The sequence below is a fragment of the Galleria mellonella genome, unplaced genomic scaffold, assembly GCF_026898425.1.
Source record: "Galleria mellonella isolate WM207_F2 unplaced genomic scaffold, CSIRO_AGI_GalMel_v1 utg36, whole genome shotgun sequence".
NCBI classification, from domain to species: domain Eukaryota; kingdom Metazoa; phylum Arthropoda; class Insecta; order Lepidoptera; family Pyralidae; genus Galleria; species Galleria mellonella.
This window is the reverse complement of record NW_026442086.1, coordinates 5679290-5699808: the sequence shown is the minus strand read 5'-3', so window position 1 is coordinate 5699808 and position 20519 is coordinate 5679290. Positions and strand designations below refer to the sequence as shown.

The window sequence follows — 20519 nt, the reverse complement described above, 5'->3', positions numbered from 1 at the left end:
AAAAAAAACTATCAAGAATGAGATAATACAGTTGTAAAATCACTGAACATAGAGACAGTTACAGGAGACCTTAGTCTTTGTAATAGTAACGTATCTGAGATTCCATCGTCATCACAGTGTATTCTGTGGCATCTTTGATGCTATTTATATCAGATCAAAAGTGATCTCGCCTAGTCTTTAATTACTTTCGCACTACAAATACACATCTGGTAGTATTAATTTAATAAAAAAAAAAAAACATATTTAAAACTAAATCCATTTATTCATTGGCAAGCATATCACATGGTACTGTAAAAAATATGCATACAACACTTGGCTGCTAATTACCTTAATAAAAAACTAAATCTTTGGTAACAGTATTAAATAATAAGTTTTAGTTAAAATACAGTATATTTAAAAAATAATAATAAGTTTATTATATAAGCATTTTATTTAAATTTTTCGAATAAATATATCGTCAAAATATTTATTATATAAAACATGTCTAAATTATATTCAATATTGACTTAATAAATATTAATACATTAAATCAACACATTCACAACTGGAGAAATTAAAATTCATAATACTCGTTTCCAGCTGTATTGCAAAAAAATAAAATTAATGTAAAATTAATGTGAGAAATTCGGGCAATTTATTTTATGAGAAAAATATTTAAAATTTGGGGAGAAATTGGAAATCGTATCTGGCAACGATAGCTTTAAATATTATGTTATGGCCATACAACTTAAAATTGTTGTTACAAATAACTTTTGTAAATAAAAAACAATTAAACAGGTACTTACGAATAAGTACGTACATAATTATTATAATTATATAAATAAAATGGACGGAATGAAACTTATCATTATTAACACAGAGTAGACATAATTGCTCTACAAAGCCAAAATAGGAAAAAAGTATTTATGATGTTTAACAATTATATATAGTTATACTGGCAACCCGTCACAGCTTTGCACGGGTTGATAGCTAGATCTCACATTTCTTTTTTTTTTTAAATATAGCCCATATCATTCACTGTTAATGTAGTTTTGTATAGATGATCGGCGGCGACATAGACAATCCTGCAACTCTCAGCCGTTGTTCTTTGTACGCACCGCAACGCTGCATGCGATTGCGTGCACGTCGACTATTATCGGCACCGCCGGTTCGCACCTGTACTGCTCAGTTTGCTCCCACTTATCAGGCTATTTCTCTGCTCAATTGTCTGATTGCTCAGCAGCCAGATATTGATATATTTAATGACAAAATTTGTAAGTTTGTAAAATAAACCTACGGCTCATTACACGTTTTGGGAGACTGTAAGTGTGGTGAGTAATTTTCAAATAAATAATTAAAATGAGAGTATTTTAAAATTAAAGTATTTTTTTGTTTATCCATTACTACAAACAAGAAATCAAATTCTTCTTCTTCTTAATGATATTAGTTTAGATAAAAAACTATGTAAGCAGTACAAGTATCCTCACATACAAAGATAAAGTTGATGGGCTGGGGTTGGTGGGTGAATTCTTCTTGGTTTTATGTAGGTAAAAAAATCTAAAGTCCTTATTCACATAAACTTTACATAAAAGACCATTTTCCCATTGTCAGGATCACTTATGCTTGAGGAAGTCTTTTCTCTGCTGCTGTAGCTTCTGCTCCAGTAATGTGATCTTCTCCTGTGCCTTGCCGGCCTCGCGTGTCATCGCTTGGATGGCGGAGTCTTTACGGGCCACCGCCACCTTCACCCTGGTCAATATATTAAAAAAATAAAAATCGCTCATTCTGTTACCAACGGTCTGAAGATGATTGCATACTGGACTACCCTTATAGTAGAGGGGAGGGGCAGGGGGAGGAGCGATTGTCTGTAATGGATCTAGCAAATCTAGTAACACAGCCCATTGCTAGCAAAATACCCAATATAAGGTGAGCCTCTACGTAGTTCTCCTGGGAAAATGTCGTAGTTGATTCTTGATTAATTCATCACTGTGAGCCAACTGACCTGCTTCATCCTCACCTATCATCTCTCACTGGTGCCCCATCAGCATAAAACTTTTTTTATGCAGCTTAAAATGGCAAACAAGCTGGTGGCCCACTTGATGGAAAGTAGTAACCGTCGCCTATAGACATGAGCAGTGGATATAGCCATGGACATAACATAGTTTTTAACGAAGAATAATAGAATGGTAATTCCGCCCTGCGTTAACAATATACACTGGCGAAGCACTAGAGAGGGATGATAGGTGATAATGAAAAGGCAGGTCACTTAGCCCATTGTGATGAACAAACCTGGAATTCAGCACGATTATTTCTAGGAGGGACCGCGTGGAAGTCGAACTGACAGGGTGTATTGCTAGCAATGGAGCTGGAAGTTCACATTACAAAAATGCCTATTCCCCACCCCCTGGGACTGAGGAGTTATATCTCTGTCCATTCCAATACCATCAAACAAAACAACCTCAATCCGACAACGCACAATATAGTATACTAGGGGGAAAGGGATTGTTAGTAATGGAGACTGAGAATCCCATTGCTAGCAATATACCCAACCAGGTCGACCTCCTCGCGGTTCCCCCTGGAAACTATCATGGTTAATTCCTGATGAATTCATTATGATGGGCTAACTGGCTTGTTTTCATTCTCATCTATCACATTTCACTGGTGCTCCGCCAGCGTATCCCGTTAGCGTAGGCTGGGGTTATCATACCATTTTCACCCATCAAAAAAAAAAAAATACAGTATACTCTATTATGTCCATTGCACTGTGTTATGTTCATGTCTACAGACGACAGTTACCATTTTCCATCAGGTGGGCCGTCAGCTTGTATGTACTTCTAAGCTGCATAAAAAAATATTAAAATTATGTAAAACATGAGCTAAATTGTCCCTGTTTACAAGGCAATGAATCTGAATCAACAATGAATTCTCACTTGGCGTATAACTGATGCATCTGCTCCTCGTGGGTCCTCTTCATCTCTTCTATTTCCTTCTTGAGTGAGTCCACCTTGTCTCGCCACGCTTGATCTGTGCTAGCTCTTATTGCTTCCACCCTCTCTTCTAATTGGGTATTTTTCTAGTCAAGAAATTAAGAAAATAAAATGTAATAGGGTTTTATTTGCATGTTAAATAACATTTTATATTTATATTTTGTGATTTTATTAGTGCTTTGTAATTATTTATATAATTTTTATAGATTCAAGATAAATTAATACTAGATAAATGCCATAAAAATGGGCACCCTTTAGGCAAAAAGTTACAAATATTCTATTGCGTGTTACAAAATTGTTAAAAGAAAGAATAGAAAGTTTAAAAATATATATTAATATTTGTGGAAACAAATGTAATTTATTAAATATATTTTTGGATTAAATCAAGGATTTGGTAGTTTTTTAATAAACTTTATTTTTATGTTTTTGTAACTTAATTGTTTCTAATAATATTTTTAAAACTTAATATAATTTTTTAATGTTGTGGGAGGACCCCCACTAGATGGAGTGACGACCTGAAATGCATTGAAATGCATTTATACAGTGAGCTAATCATTTCCCGTAATATATGTATACAGACATGCATCTAATATTTTTCATATATTTATTTCATTTTAATTATTGCAAATTTTATTATAATAAGAATATGCACTTTAAAATTTAAAAATTAATAATAACAATCACCTCAACTAAAACCTTATTTCGAGTTTCTAGCTGAGACACCGTTACTTCTAGTTCTGCACCTGGAATATTAAAAAAAATTATAAATCATAATTGATAAATACCCGAATCAAATAAAACTGAGCCCTCATTTAGAAAACACGATTAAAAAAAAATATCGAGCTATAAAAATAATAAACAATACCTATGTAATTAAAAATTTTGGTTGGAAATTAGTTATTAATCTTTGACGTAATTAATTATGTATTTTCTTTGTGGCCTTCCAATTCCCTGATGCGTTATAGTTGTAACAACTGTATGGGATCCGATTCGTCCTTTCTTGTCTCAATAATCGAATATTCAGATAATTGAGATTCTACTGTATTAGCTTTCTGCCAGCTACTTCGTAAGATATTTTAGAAATGGAAATACCAATGAACTGACCACATCTAGGTGACCTCTACAGGTGACATCTAGGGGATCACATTGAGATAAAAGATAACACCAGATCAAGTCTTCAGGAACATAACTGTGAAAACTGTGTATTTGCGTGACGCCGGAACAGACATGCAGACAAAGTTTCTAAAAATAATTGTTTTCGCTTCTATTTCTCTTAATAAGGTCACTGATATCAATTTTTAATAAGTATTCTTCGATTATAGACATGGTTAGTTACAATTTTATTATATTAGCAAGATTAAAAATTAACCAGAGAAAAACTCTGTACAAAAGTTGTGGGTACCTCTGTCCCATTCGTGTTTCTACCGTGAAGCAGTTGTGTTTACATGGCTGTGTTTCGGTTTGAAGGGTGGGATCTGGCAGTGAATTAACAGGGTACAGAGGAATAACACCTGAGTCCTCAGGAATGGCAACGCATGGGGAGTATCGTGGGCGAAACAGTATCCTCTGTTATGTCCATATACCACTTTCCATTAGGTGAGCCGTCACCTTGTTTGCCATTCTAAGTTGTATAAAAGAAAAGATTAAAGATTTTATATAGGTATATACATCGATCCTCCGTCTGGCGCACCCTCGCCTGAGCGTCTTGGTAACGCCGCAGTGTAGCTTGTTCCGTTTCAGCCAACTCTTTCAATTCCGCCTCGTATTGTTCTTTGTTTCTCCTAAAACATTAAAAAAAAATGTAAATCAATTCATTTATTTATCTGAATATGGGTATAAAATTATTTTAAATTATAATAAATATCCCAAACATGTCCTGTCGTTTCCGGCGTATAGATTTACAGTGTATTCATTACGTAATAACCAGAGAAAGACATCAGGCGATGGTTTCAACGTTCCTCGTAGGTAAAAAAAAAATCTAGTGTATAATAAAACGCTAAACGTTGCCGTGTGGTCCCGGCATAGAATAGCCACCCCTTCTTTTCCAGTGGGAGTCGTAAGAGATAACTAATGGAACTTATTGGTCGAGGGATGGGCAGCGGCCCTCTTAAAACATCCCCAAAGCTGGCTGCGGTTGCCAACCCGCCTGCCAAGCGTGGAAACTGGCAAAACCCCCTTTATGGGGGAGGCCTATGTTCAGCAATGGACGAATAGTATAATAATAAAAAAATCGCTTGAGAACCCATTAATTAGGGGGGGGAAGAGATTGTCAGTTATGTGGTCTAACTGCCCCTTGTTAGCGATATACAGTAACAATTTAACCTCCTTACGGCTACCTCTTTTTTTTTATACTTAGAATGGCAAACAAGCTGACGGCCCACCTGATGGAAAGTGGTAACCGTCGCCTATAGACATGAGCAGTACCATGGCCCTAACAGAGTATACTGTTTCGCCCATGATACCCCCCATGCGTTGCCATTCCTGAGGACTCGGATGTTATTCCTCTGTACCCAGTAAATTCACCTCTGGAAAATATCGTGGTTAACAATTGTTGAATTCATCACGATGGGCCAACTGACTTGCTTTCATTCTCACCTAACCTCATTCACTGATGCCCCGCCAGTTTATACCGATAGCGCAGACAAGGCTACTATTTCATTATCATCCATTAAAAAAAATGCTATACCTTATTGCTTCCTGCAGTTCCTTCCTGCCCGCTTGCGCTTCCGCCTCCATACTCTCGATCGCGAGCTCGATCTCCCTGTCCCTCTCCTGCTTATGCTGTGTAGATATCTCCACCACTTTTCGTTTCAACACCAACTGTTGTTCCGCTTCGAATTCCCGCTTGTACTGCTCGAATTGTTCTTGCAACTCTTTCTCTCTCTCTTTCATTTGTTCCTGTTGGGAGATTAGCCTTTTAACTTTTTTGGGTAAGAGAAGAAACTTAGGATAAAAATATTCTGAGCTGACCCTAAAAATGGGAACTGGAAAACATTTTTTTAATGGGTGAAAATGAAATGATAAGCCAGTAGGCGGGGCACCAGTGAGAGATCATAAGTGAGGATGAAAACAGATCAGTTAGTTCATCGTGACGAATTTCACAAGAATTAATCACGATGATTTCCAGGGGGAACCGCCTGGAGGTCGACCTGATAAGATGTATTGCTAGCAAGGGGGCAGTTAATCCACATTACTAACGATCCCTTTCCCCCAAAATATTATATTTATTTATAGACATAATAATTATTAACTGACAGTGTTGTTATGGCAGATGAATCATTAACATCCCATTGCCTGGCACCATACTTTCTCGAAAGAGCATCATCAATTCAGCCATTAGCTGTCCACTGCTGGACATAAGCCTTCCCCATAAGGGGTGTTTTGCCAATAGTTGCTACGCTTGGCAGGCGAGTTGGCAACCGTAGTTAGGCTTTGGAGTTGTTTTAAGAAGGACACTGCTGCCTATCCTTCGCCCTCCCTTAGTCGCCTCTTACAACACCCACGGGAAAGAAAGGGGTGGCTTGAAGGGTGGGGTGGCCGGAGCACACCCGGCGATCTAGTGTCTTATACTTAATGTTTATTCAAAACGGACTTACTTCTAATTTTTCTTTTTCTTCTGCAATATGTAATTCCAGCTGAGACTTCTTTTCTTCTAACAACTTTTCTTGTTCTTCTTTCCACTTCACTGAAATTTATGGAATTATTAGCAAAGTTTTTAATAGAACAGACATAAAATTTTGCATCTATTGAAAAAGAGTTTAGAAACTCTAAAAATCTATCTAAATGCAAATAAAATTACTTGATATTAAACGATTACTCATATTCTTTGTGTACAGTGCTCTTAATACTGCTAGTGGGGGGGGGGGGGGAAGGGATTGTTAATAGTGGGGTCAAATAGCCCCATTACTAGCAATATATCCTGTCAGGTCGACCTCCACGTGGTTCCCCCTGGAAACCATCGTGAACAATTCTTGTTAAATTCGTCACGATGGGCTAACTGGCCTGCTTCATCCTCACCTATCATCCTTCACTGGTGCCCCGCCGGTGTATACCGATAGCGCGGGTGGGATTACCATTCCATTATCACCCATTAAAAAAAATACTGCTAGTGCGTCATTTAAAAATACAGGACCTTATTCTCTTTTCTCATCATTATTACCTACAGGCCCAGGAACTCCCCCATCATCCTGTGCAACCAGTTCTAGTACGATATTTGCAGTTCTAGGATCTTATCCACTCCTCGCTTCTAATACATCACCAACAGATCCATTATCTTACCGATCCCTCTACGCACCCGCTTTTGGTAGATCACTTTTGATTCCGAGATTCTTTCCATCTTTTTGTACGCCCGTTTTCAGTAAGTACACCATTTGCAGCTACAAGATCTTACTCCTGATCCTATACACATGCTTCTACTATATCACCAGTAGCTATTAAAGCTTACCCATATTCCAGTGCAGCTGTTATTGGGATATCGTCTGCATCTCCAGGTGCTTACCCATCTCCTGGTTGTGCAGCCGCTCGCGCTCGCCCAGGTCCCCCGCGGCGCGTTCAGCTTGCGCACGCAGCTCGCTCACCAGCCGCGACCGCTGCTCCTGGTACGTCACCTCCAGTTCAAGGATCTGCTTCTCCATCCTGTGCCAACAAAATGTTCCGCTGGAATCAACTGACTTCTAGTAATGGGAACAGATGAAGACTTTTTTACATACTCTACCTCTCAAACCAAAACACAGTTATACTTAATTTTTATTATACTACTGTGGTGGCAAACAAGCATACGGCCCACCTGATGGTAAGTGGTTACCGTAGCCTATGAACACCTGCAATACCAGAGGTATTACGCATGCAACCTGAAGAAACCTGATTACCCCCCTTTTGAAGAACCCCATGCTGTAGTCTCTTGGGAAAACCTCGGCAGGGAGCTCATGCCACAACCTGAGTGTTCGAAACTGCTTTAAAAATTGCTTTATGGTTAAGAAAAAGAGTCATGATATATAATAATAAGTGGTATACCTGGAACTGGCCATCTGCCGTTCCTTGGCCAGCGCGGCCTCCTTCTCCTGCTCGAGGCTGCGCCGCAGCTCGTCGAGTTGCGCCGCGTGCTGCGCCTGCGCACGCCCACTTTGCTCCGCGTGAAACATCTTCAGGTCTGATACCTCTTTCTGCTGCCGCTCGGCCATCTCTCGCAGTTCGCCTTCCAATCCTTTTACTGTCAGCTCCTGATCATTGATATTTTTAATACAACTTAGAATGGCAAATAAATTAAATGCCCGTAATAACTGTTGGGTAATTAAAACTTAAAAAGAATAAATGTCAATTAAAAGAGTTATTAAAATTCATAATGTTATATAAAAAAATACATCAAAAAAGTCAAACACTTGTCAAAAATAAAAAAAGAAAGAAATGTCACTGTCAAATCATGGACTATTGATAACAGCTGCATTGTAACACGATAGGTAATTCAAGTAGGTAAACATTTTTGTATCAAAAACTCTTGCACACTGTAAAAGGACTCCTCAACAAGCCAACATTTTAATGAATCTTTATATTGCTAGAAATGGGAGTGTTAGAGCGCATTACTAGCAATTCTCGTACTCTGAGATGTTCATGGTGCTGGTCACGTTTGTTACTTATAAACTACCTTCCAGTTGATTGCTATCCTTTCGAACACAGGTTAATCGTTATTTATTGGTACAAGTAGTAAAGAAATCTTACTTTAATTTTCTCAGCCTTCTGTCGAACCCAGCGCTGTCGAGCCACCTGTGAAATAAAGATATATCTATACTAATACTAGCAAACCGCCCCGGCTTCGCATGGGAGCAATGTAAAAACTAATGTAATGTAGTGTGGAGTGATTAATAATATTACTAATTTACCTTCTAAACTCCATATAATTAGTTTTTTTTTTTTAATATTTACAACTTGGTGCACAAAGCTATGTCCTCCTAAGATATTTTATACTATAAATATATATAAATATGAAAGTTCGTAGATATTTATATGTTTTTTATCTAATCATGCCGGTTGAAGGAATTTTAAGTAAAATTTTACAAGAAGATTGTAAAGATTCGCATTTTAGTATTTTATACTTTTTTACTGGCTCTTACACGCGACTTCGTCCGCATGACTAATATATGTTGATTGCTGGTTATTTGAATAAAATTATTTTGTTAAATTCCCACTATCGTTAGTATGTGTGTGACTGCCAACTTCTGTAAGACTTCTGGAGTTCTGTAAGATAATAATTGGTTAAGTAAAATATGTTGATTGAACAGGATAACAAGTAGTTTATCTCCTTCGCGGGTCAAAATATTTTAATGAGTGAAAATAGAATAGGCTCACTATTCTATTTTCGCCTGCGCTAACGGTATACGCTGGCAGAGCACCACAGAGGGATGATAGGTGAGAATGAAAAGGCAGGTCAGTTAGCCCATCTTGACGAATTTAAGAAGAATTTACTACGATGGTATCCAGGGGGAACAGCGTGAAAGTCGACCTGACATATTATTGGTAGTGGGGTCGCTAGGCCCATTACTGATAACTCCTTCTCTTCTCGGTCCAAATACTATATATATATATATATATATATATATATATATATATATATATATATATATATATATATATATTGGTATTAGCTACGATAGATTGAGCACAAAAGCATCAAGACATATTAGTAGGTAGGATTTATTATTTGGAGGTGACCTGCTGCGCGGCGGCCATCTTGTCGTGCTGGTTCCTCAGCTCCAGCTTGTAGCGCTCCTCGAGCGCCTGCGCCGACCGCTTCCAGCGCTCCTCCAGCGAACGCCGCTCGTCCACTAGTTGCTCGATGCGGTGGTTCAGAGTTTTCTTGTCATTTATCAGCTGGACAAATACACGCAATGACTTAGTATTGTACATTTATACTAATATTGTAAAGAAGAAAGATTTGTTAGTTTGTTTGTTTGTAATGAACGGGCTGAACTATTCAGTTTATTATAGAAAATTTTTATGTGTAGAAAGCCACGTTATCAGTGAGTAATATAGGAAATATAATATTATTTTTGACAATTCTATCTATCTACTCATTGACGGCGATGCGTTTTTTTTTTTTACAACACAGGGGGGCAAACGAGCATGCGACTCACCTGATGGTAAGTGACTACCGCCGCCCATGATCACTCACAACACCAGCGGCATTTTAGGTGTGTTGCTGGCTTTTTAAAAAGGAATATACTCTTTTCTTGAAGGTTATGTTGTCGTATCGGTTCGGAAATACTGCTGTTGGAAGTTGATTCCAAAGAATGGTCGTGCGTGGAAGAAAGTGCCTTGAAAAACGCACGGTGGCGTTATGCCACGGGTCACGTCATGTCTCCCTTGTTTCCCCAAATGGCAAAAACAAGGCAAAGGAATAGACGGACGTACGTTGACCAAATAGGCGACGTGCTGAAGAAGGGCCAAATTAAAAGTACCCGTAACCGGCGAGCATGTATGAAAACATTGATGAATGTGGAAGAAGCGAAAGAGGTTTGTTTGAATCGAAGCATTTGGCGTTCCATTGTTTCTGCCTACCTTAATGGGAGACAGGCGTGACAGATATATACGTATGTGTGTATACAATTCTATCTACCCGTACGAAGCCGGGTCAAATCACTAATATATTATATTTTTACAAGAGTGTCCGATTCATATAAATTAAAATATATTTAGTCAAAAACAAATGTTTTGAGAGTTATTTGAAATAATTATGTACCTTAGATTATATAAATAGAGCATCGAACCTCAAAAACGGATCAATTTTTTATCAGCTAATTGTCAAATTAGCTGACTCGTTTTTTATTAGTGTTCTATATACTTACGCACACAACATATCTTGACGTATCTATATTTAATTATTTAATAAAAAAAAAGATTTTTTACGCATTAAAAAGGTGCAAAATTTATAAGACAAAATAAATATAGACGTTATAAAAAAATAACTCATAAGTATTTATCACGCAAAATTGTATGAAAAAGTTGGCCCGCTTTCTTCGAAGCATTTGTATGGAGACACTCTTTTTGTATATAATTTGTTTACATAACTACTTTTTTACCTGATCAATAAAATTCTGATGGCGCTTAATCGTCTCTTCGCACTCTTGCTTCACTTTGGACACATTCCTTAGTGATTGCTTCTCCAAATTGCTCACTTTGCTAGCCATCTGTAAGATGTAAAAAATAATTAGTGTACACATAATAATTATTAACTTACAGACTACAGTGTTGTTATGGCAGATGAGTTATTAACATCCCATTGCTTGGCACTATACTTTCTCCCAAGAGCATCATCAATTCAGCCGTTAACTGTCCACTGCTGGACATAAGCCGTCCTCATAAGGGGAGTTTTGCCAGTAGTTGCCACACTTGGCAAGAGGGTTTAGCAACCGCAGTTAGGCTTTTAGAGATGTTTTAAGAGGGACGCTGCTGCCCTTTTTTCTACTATTAAGTTCCTTTTGTCGCCTCTTACGATACCCACAGATAAGGAAAGGCATTAGTCTATAATTACAAACAGTAGCCTAACGTATGATTTAATGCGGACTATAAGTCCCATTGCTAGCAATATACTCTATCAGGTCGACCTCCACGCGATTAACAATGGAAACCATCGTGGTTAATTCTTGTGGATTTGTCATGATGGACTAACTTACCTCTTTCATCTTTACCAATCATTAGTGTACCGGTAGCGCAAGCGGAGTTATCATTTCATTATGTTTAATTAAAAAAAAATATGATTTTCGGCGCTGATTTTTTCTTTTTTTTTCATTTTATGGTTAAACTAACAATAACAAAATAAAGAATAATACAAAACATTAATAAAGGGAAATATTGGTTAATGTTGCAATGAACACAGTTTACTACAGTTTTGTTTCGAATTTTATATAAATAGTCTAAACATTGAAAAATCAGTGAAAAATTATGCGAATCTTTCACTCAGACTACTTCGATTTTATTGCTGCACTACAGAAGGCGAGTGAACGCCAAAGTTATTTCGTTGGCCGTCGTTAAGATGCCCATCGTCAATACCATTTGAAATATGTATGTATTTAAAAAACTATACCTATATATTATTTCTATAGTATCTACAGTACAAGCTCAGTTAACCTGACCTGTTCCTTATGATTGGCAAGACTCTCCTGCAGCAGCGCAATGCAACAGGACCTTTCCTCGAGCTGGAGGGACGCGGTGACCAGCCTCTGAGCTAGTTCCGTTTGCGGCAGCTTCAGCAGTAATTCTAGTCTGTACAAAGTGTTCATATTTTATTAATATCAATTAAAAAAAAAATTATGTAAATCAGCTAGGAAAAAGTTAACAAACCGATTAAACATACTTGATACGTGACTTATACAAAACCTATTGCACAATCATAATATCAGCCTTTAATTGAACATAAGTCTCCTCCTTGAGGAGTTTCGCCAATAGTTGTCACGCTTAGCAGGTGGATTAGTAACCACAGTTAAGCTTTTAGAGATGTTTTAGGAGGGAGGCTGGTGCCCATCCCTCGCCCTCCCTTAGTCGCCTCTTACGACACCCATGGGAAAAGAAAGGGTGGTCCATTGTATGTCAGGGAAAACACATTTTAATATACACAGAATTAATTTTAACAAACAAAAAACAATATTATTATACAAATTATTAAAAGGGAGACTTTGTACAAAAGTCGATTGCTTGGGTACCTCTGTCCCATTCGTGTTTCAACCGTGAAGCAGTTGTGTTTGCATGGCTGTGTTTCGGTTTGAAGGGTGGGATATGGCGTGAATTTACTGGGTACAGGGGAATAATATCTGAGTCCTCAGGAATGGCAACGCATGGGGCGTATCATGGACGAAACAGTATACTCTGTTATGTCCATGGTACTGCTCATGTCTATAGACGACGGTTACCACTTTCCATCAGGTGGGCCGTCAGCTTGTTTGCCATTCTACGTTGTATAAAAAAAAAAACTTACTTTGGTATGGTTTGAGGCGTGGTACTAGTGACTACTGATAATGCAGCATTTGCACTCTGTTCCACCTTCTCCAAAAATTCAAATATTTCCCTGAAAATATAAATTAAAGAATAATTAGGTAATAAAAAATAATTTGTGGTTGAAATATGAAGCTACGTAAAGAAGCATTTGTCCGATCAAGCTGATGATAAAATACTTAAACAAAGATAAAGAACTAACATAAAGTTGTCTTTAGATGTAGTGTCCTCTTCTTTTGTATTTTCTGAAGCCTCAGGCGGGTCTACATTACCTGTTGTCACAGGGTTGTCGCCATAACTTTCAATTTCTTTCAACATGGAGTATATATCCAAAACAGTCGAATTAGTATTTAATTCCTGAGGTTTTGATTCTTTATTCTCTACTATAGATGTTGATGGTTGCGAAAAATTATTTCTTTCATTACAAGACTCATCTCCTTGTGCTTTAGAATCGATATTTAAATTCGTTGTTACAGGAGGCTCTACTTCGTCTACTTCAACAATTCTAGGCGAAGGTATGGACAGTGACATCCAAGAATCTATATCTTTGTCATTTTGCACACTCTCGATTCTAGCACTCAAGGGAGCCCGTGTGCTGTAATTTGTTTTTTGAGTTTGATTTTTAATATTCACTGGAATTGTGGATTTAATATTACTCTTTACATTTTTATTATTCCAATCTTGTTTAAACGTAGAACTATCGCCAAATTTCGAGCTCACATTATTAAATTTCCTATCGCACTTCTTAAGGTTTTTAGGTACATATCCCTTGGAATAATCTCCCTCTTTTACTTTTAAATAATTTTGTATTAATTCTTTAGTGGATACTTTTGTTATATCTCTATTATTATCAAGAGAGTTATTAGCATCCTTATTTTTTGCAAGTTCATCAATAACATCTGAATTTTCTTGTGAATCATCACTACAGTCCTTTTTAACTTCTACAAAAGGACCTGATAATTCAAACATTTTATCTATATTCAGCGGTGTTGGTGAAATTGGATCAGTTTTTATATCTTTCAATGTTAACTCATGTAAACTATTTATAGCCTCTAGTTCCTTTTTATAATCTTCAATAACTTTTGAGGTGTATGCCTTTGTACTACTATTAATTAAATATGATGGGTAATCAAGATCTTGTGAATCTTTCTCAGTTTTCGCAACGTCCATAACTTCACTTGCGGAAGTGGTGTTGTGAATGTTTTCATTGATTGGGGAATTTTGTGGAGGCAAAGCTTGATGACCTTCTTTTTTTAAGAAAAAATCTTTGTACAATAAACGACTGTGATTCAGGGGTTCTGTCCATTGAGATCTTTTTTCTAATGGATAAGTTTTATGATAGCCTTTCTCATTGCTGTTTATTGAAATACTATCTAAACTTTTAGGCTGATCTTCTATTTTATTATAGGAATTTGATTTTTTTAATAATAATGATGATGTTGGGAGAGAAAAGTTTTGCCCAAAAGTTTTATTGTCATTTGCCGCGCTATCAGGATATCCAGAGTCCTTAGAAGACGAATCCGTGTACATTATAGTACTAGACATTTTGGGTTTATATGAATCTAGGGAATTTGTATGAAAATCATCATAAAAACTACTATAAGTTCTTGGTTCATAGTCTTGAGGTTTAGAATAATCTTCTTTGTCCACTGTGTAAGCGTTTCTACCTGTGAAACTTTCCTCAGTGTGAACACCTTTAATATTCTTGGTTTCTTCCAATGAATTCTCTGGAGATAAACTAGGCATGTGCTGGGATGGAATACTTTCTAAATCTTGTGTTGATTCTTCTTCTACAAGGGATAATTGTTGTTTAGTTAGTGTTAGACGTTTTGAATATTTATCAATAGCTTCTTCAACATCAGATTGCAAATTATTTGGACCAAAAGAGATGCAATCTGCTAAATCATTATCAGTGGCTTTATTATCAGAATCTAGAGGTACAATATAAGATTCATAAGACCTATTTTTAAAAGGTGAGGGAACATGATTATGTTTTGCATCATTTCTAATAGGTGACTGTGTTCTTGGTGGTCGCTCAGTTATTTTTATCTCCAGCCCATATTCTGGATTATTTTTCTCTTCATATACATTAGCATCCATAACTTTACGGCCTTTTTTCACTATATTTCGATATTTCAAAATATTTCTTTGGTTTGTAATCTTTGGTTTTGGATTGGATTGAGCTCTTACTTTAATTTTGGTTCCTAAACTCATAAAAGTGTCTTCAGAACCATAATCAGAGGCATTACTACATATTTCTTTATCCTTCTTAAAGGTCTGGTCATTAGGTGATTTTATAACACCAAGTATATCTGTAGTAGGTGGCACTACTTTAACAGTTGTTGGCGAGTCTGAAAATTATAAATAAAAAAACATCAATAAAAAATATATGCTCGCAATTATAATTCCAGATGAAGTAGTCAGTGGTTCATCAGTCTATCAGTCTACTAAATTCCATTTTAGTATATCATAAAAATTAATATAATATAAAAATTTAAATTTTGAATTTTCCATTTGAATTTTTCAATGTATTGAATAAATTTAACATTCCATGTTTGATAAAATAAAAATAAATAAGTTTATTACAGAATTTATATATACTAGCATTTTCCTAGTAAAATAAAAATTTAGTATAAGGTAATATTCTATAATTATGGACATACTTATTATTCATAGATTAAACTTACTGTTATAAGACTGGATTAAATCAGCGGTAAATGTTTTCAAGAAACTTCTTGTAGATGGTGACCGATCTTTAGTATCAGCCGAAAATGGTCTTTTGTACCTTTCGGGGACATCCTAAAAATTTTTTTTTATTTTTATACTGAACATAAATTAGAAAATATATAAAAGGCCCACAATATAAATGAATAGGATATACTTTTTTTTTTTATTAAAAATTTACATTTTGTCAATGGTAAAGTGCTTTCAAAATCAATAATTTTTTTTTTTTTTTTGATGGGTGAAAATGGTATGGTAACCCCGCCTGCGCTAACGGGATACGCTGGCGGAGCACCAGTGAAGGGTGATAGGTGAGAATGAAAACAGGCCAGTTTCATGATGAATTCATCAGGAATTAACCATGATAGTTTCCATGGGGTATATTGCTTGGGATTCTCAGTATTACTAACAATCCCTTTCCCCCAAATCAATAATTTGACAGTTGTGTAAATATGGGTAATAAAATAAAACAATAATAGTCAAGTATATCCTATACTATAGAATAGGTCATATAGGGGCTTTCGTTGTAAGGTATGTCAAGTAATTAATATTTTAATTAGCCACAGTTTTTAGCTATTAAGAAAATTTTGACTTATATAAATTAACCAACTAATCTATAAATATTGCATTTTTTTTTTAGTTTATCTCACAACCTTTTTGAATACAATGAAACATTTAAAATAATACCATAGATACATCAAAGTTGTAGAGAACTGGTGCCTGAACTGGGTATCCAAAGGATACATACATAAATAAAAATTTTAATACTGTTTTATTTTAATATGTTAAGAAGAGTTATATGAATCTAATACAGTATTTATTATTATCAGCTCTCATTAATTCCATTTGGACAAAGACAGTGTGTACACCTAAAGATTATAATTAATTCCGATTTGAAGATATAATTAAATTAGTAATTTTCTTACAATCTAACACAAAATATACTTATCAATATAATAACTGTTGTATGTAGGTATGAGTGAGTTTTTGGGTGTAACACATAAAGATACTATGTATCAACTAAGTATATTAAATGATGCCTATATAAATTTTTAAAATAATTTTTAAAAAGTAATAATACATTAAATGAATTCCAAAAAGAAACATGTAATCATTGAATAAGTTTATATACTAATTATGGTGTTATATTACATAATAACAGTTTACTAGTTATTAAGAGTATCTACTGACATTAATCCATTAGTGTAGTGGAAATAAAAGATATTTTATACTTATTATTAAAAGTGTTGAGGTTTTATTTAAGTTATTTTTAAAGATAGAATTTATTTATTTTTCTTGTTATGTCAATTGAGTATTTTGTTTATTAGGAAAACGTCATTACCTTTTAAAACATCTATTTTTGTACTAGGGAACAATATTATATATCTTTATTCAGTCTCTCATAATTTTATTGTTTTATCCAACGAACCCTTCACATACTGGCGACCGTGCAGATAAATATGGATAGAGCAAAGGCGGAGAGGATATTAGCTCGTCGCAAATTTACATTATGTGCTCAAAAACTGGAAAAGCTTTTGGATAGTTGCGACGAATTTATTCCAGCCGAGTTTGAAAAACTGAATAAGTTGTTTGAAGACCTCACTCTAGTACAAAATAAAGTTGTAAGTATTTGGCTCGACGATGACAGTCGTGATGAAGAGACATTCGACAAAGATATTGTAGAAGCGGATGTCTACACAAACAAAAGGCAAGTAAAACTTTTATTTCTTCTGCAAAATCTACTGTTAAAGAAATGGAGGCAGATCAGTTGTCGTTGAGAACCAATGGTAACTGACACTTTAAACTACCCAGGTTGGAGTTACCCAGATATAATGGTGAGATAAAAACGTGGTTAAAATTCTGGTCTCAGTTTAAAAAGATACATATGGATGACCAGATTGATGATGATGACAAATTTCACTATCTGCTCCAATGCATGGAAGTAGGGTCGGTAGCTAGAGAATTTTTAGAAAGTTTCCCACCATCAGGTGAGAATTATAGTATTGCTATAGAGCAACTTAAATATCGATTTGCAAAAGACGAAATGATAATAGAATACTATGTGAGGGAATTAAATCTTGTTCTGGCGCAAGCTAAAGGTGTACAGAAGGGATCAATTCGTAGATTATATGATTCTCTGACGACACAAATATTAGCACTAGAATCTATGGGAGTAACCCAAGAGAAATATTCTGCATTTTTATTGCCGTTGGTAGAATCTGCTTTACCAGATGAGACATTGAAGGCGTGGAATAGATCACAGGCAAATAATAGGGGTGATGAAAAATTTAGTCCATTATCTAGATTACTGAATTTTGTCAAGTCGGAAGTCGAGTCAGAAGAGAGAATACGTTTGTCTCGCTTCAAAGACTCAGATAACTATTGTAGACAAGATTTTAATATATCTTCTGCTGCATGTTTAAACACAACGCATAATAAAGACAGTAAGAAAAGATTAAATACAGGTAACCAATACGAACGTAAAGAAAAGACTTGTATTTGGTGCGATAGACTGTCACATACTAGCTCAGAATGTACTACTGCAATTGGTAAAAACTTAGAAGAGCGAAAGGAATTTTTAAAATCGAAGAATGCTTGTTATATATGTCTTAACATCGGACATTCTGCCAAGCGATGTAGGAAGTATCCTAAATGTGTTATCTGCACCAAAAGACATTTTCCATTAATGTGCAATGATATAAAAAAGTCGATTGCAGGCACTACCATTGCTAGTACGCCACAAGAATCTCAGTCGGTACTAAATCAGAGTGACCTTTCAAATAATAAAACAGTTTTATTACAAACTCTGGGAGTAAAAATCTGTAATGGAGATGAGAATATCACAGTAAGAGTTCTTCTGGATAGTGGTGCCCAACAAACATTTGTTACTAAAGATATTATTTGTAGACTGAAATTAAAAGCATGTGATATGGAGGAAAGTGAAAATAACCTAAGTCAATTGGATGGCAATATCTTGTCGTCTCGGTGGCGATATAGAAAAAAAATTAAGTGGCGATTTAAAACAGCGTTTTGGAAATGAATATTTATCACTCTGATTCAAAGGGGATGTAAAGACAAGAATCACACATATAAAATTGGAGATGTTATTTTGGTCGGATGTGATAATATTAAATGTTTGTATTGGTCATTAGGCGTAATTTTAAGATATATCCAGGTATTGATGGATGTCTTAAAGTAAAAACTGCTAAGGGTGAGTATAAGGCCTATACAGTGGTTGTATGCGTTAGAGGTTGAATCAGGCGAATTTGCAGAAATTAAGAGCAATACACACAGTGTCGATACTATAAGTAAAATTTCTGAGCAATTTTAAGATATATCCAGGTATTGATGGATGTCTTAAAGTTGCTAAAGTAAAAACTGCTAAGGGTGAGTGTATAAGGCCTATACAGTGGTTGTATGCGTTAGAGGTTGAATCAGACGAATTTGCAGAAATTAAGAGCAATACACACAGTGTCGATACTATAAGTAAAATTTCTGAGCAATTGCCTCGTGTCACACGCACTGGTCGTTTAGTCAAAATACCTAACCGTCTAGATTTGTGATGTTGTGAGACTTGTAATGTTATATGAAATGTAGTTTTTGTATGTTTGTCTATCTTGCGATATCATCGCAAGGGGGGGAGTATGTTGAGGTTTTATTTAAATTATTTTTAAAGATAGAATTTATTATTTTTTCTTGTTATGTCAATTGAGTATTTTGTTTATTAGAGAAACGTCATTACCTTTTAAAAACATCTATTTTTGTACTAGGGAACAATATTATATATCTTTATTCAGTATCGTATATTTTTATTGTTTTATCCAACGAACCCATCACAAAAAGAGTGCGATTATTAAGATTGTAAAAATGTTTTTCCAATGAAATGCATATATTGAAATGACGACTTAAAATAAATATGAACATATACCGGTGTAAAACAAGAGTTCTGAAGGGCTGATCTTGGTCTGTTTCTTATATTCTTCCTTTCGTCTTTTTTCTTACTTCGGTACGAAAGGTTTACCGGTGACCCAAGTAATCGGAGATTTGGATTATCTTTCGACATTTCACACACATTCCAGCTACAAATCAAATAAAAAAATTTTTATTTTAATAAAAAAGAACTAATAAAACTTTAATGCAATCAAACTTTGTTTGTTGTCATATAAAAAGCAATAAATCGTTGCTAGGCAACGACTGACAGTCAATTTATTTTTGGATGGCGTAGAATAAGGATCGCAGGTATTCTTAATCAATAGTAGAGATAAAGACAATATTAAAAATATAAGTATAAGCATACAAGCTATATTAATGCTATATTATTTAACATAGGTAATAACTTTAAAGTCTCAACTTAATATTAATTTTTTATTAGTAAAATAATAGAATTGTTAATATTTTAGATGATTATTAAGAGGTAGTTCATTGTTTGCGATTATATAAGTGTTAAATTCAGTATTATTAAAATCTGAATATTCATTTGGACTAAACATGAAAATGCTACACAATTTTAATAAAAAAATTTCATTAAATATTTTAAAAATTTTCAATTATTCTAAATTCACATCTAATTAATTGATTTTAGAACCATATATACATAAAAAAATGTAAGTAGTTGCCATTTTAAAAAAAACTACTAATATAGTAGCTTACTATATACTAATCATTCTATAAGATAATGTTGATATCTTTAAATACAATGAAATCTCATTTTATCATTTGAACATTATGCTATTGATACAAAATCAACATAAGGACGTATTATAATATTTACAATAATTCATTATGTAAATGTACAATATTTTTTTTCTTTGTAATAATAAAACGCAATATAATATGACGTCACCGATAAAA

The 20519-nt window shown here is 34.9% G+C and overlaps 2 protein-coding genes across 2 annotated transcripts; one reads left to right on the top strand and one right to left on the bottom strand.

The window, feature by feature from the left end:
* Positions 1 to 615: 615 nt before the first annotated feature.
* LOC113519237 (centrosomal protein of 131 kDa) lies at positions 616 to 19873 on the bottom strand. The gene is made up of 16 exons (XM_052897430.1): positions 19597 to 19873; positions 15635 to 15746; positions 13150 to 15298; positions 12931 to 13020; positions 12092 to 12221; positions 11039 to 11146; positions 9672 to 9830; positions 8682 to 8726; positions 7980 to 8185; positions 7465 to 7601; positions 6563 to 6651; positions 5653 to 5864; positions 4635 to 4747; positions 3651 to 3709; positions 2910 to 3052; positions 616 to 1728 (listed from the first exon to the last, which is right to left on the bottom strand). Exons 1-16 carry the CDS (start codon positions 19729 to 19731, stop codon positions 1593 to 1595), a joined length of 4023 nt encoding a protein of 1340 aa, XP_052753390.1. The 5' UTR covers positions 19732 to 19873; the 3' UTR covers positions 616 to 1592.
* LOC128201200 (uncharacterized) lies at positions 17387 to 19468 on the top strand. The gene is made up of 2 exons (XM_052897431.1): positions 17387 to 18843; positions 19011 to 19468. Exon 1 carries the CDS (start codon positions 17554 to 17556, stop codon positions 18706 to 18708), a length of 1155 nt encoding a protein of 384 aa, XP_052753391.1. The 5' UTR covers positions 17387 to 17553; the 3' UTR covers positions 18709 to 18843; positions 19011 to 19468.
* Positions 19874 to 20519: the final 646 nt, after the last annotated feature.

Coding starts and splice junctions, on each gene's coding strand:
- LOC128201200 (XM_052897431.1), top strand. CDS start 17,554: ATGGATGACCAGATTGATGATGATGACAAATTTCACTATCTGCTCCAA.
- LOC113519237 (XM_052897430.1), bottom strand. CDS start 19,731: ATGTCGAAAGATAATCCAAATCTCCGATTACTTGGGTCACCGGTAAAC. Junction 15,747..19,596: donor AGAACTCTTGTTTTACACCG/GTATATGTTCAT, acceptor AAAAATTTTTAG/GATGTCCCCGAAAGGTACAA. Junction 8,186..8,681: donor AGAAGGCTGAGAAAATTAAA/GTAAGATTTCTT, acceptor ATCAATGATCAG/GAGCTGACAGTAAAAGGATT.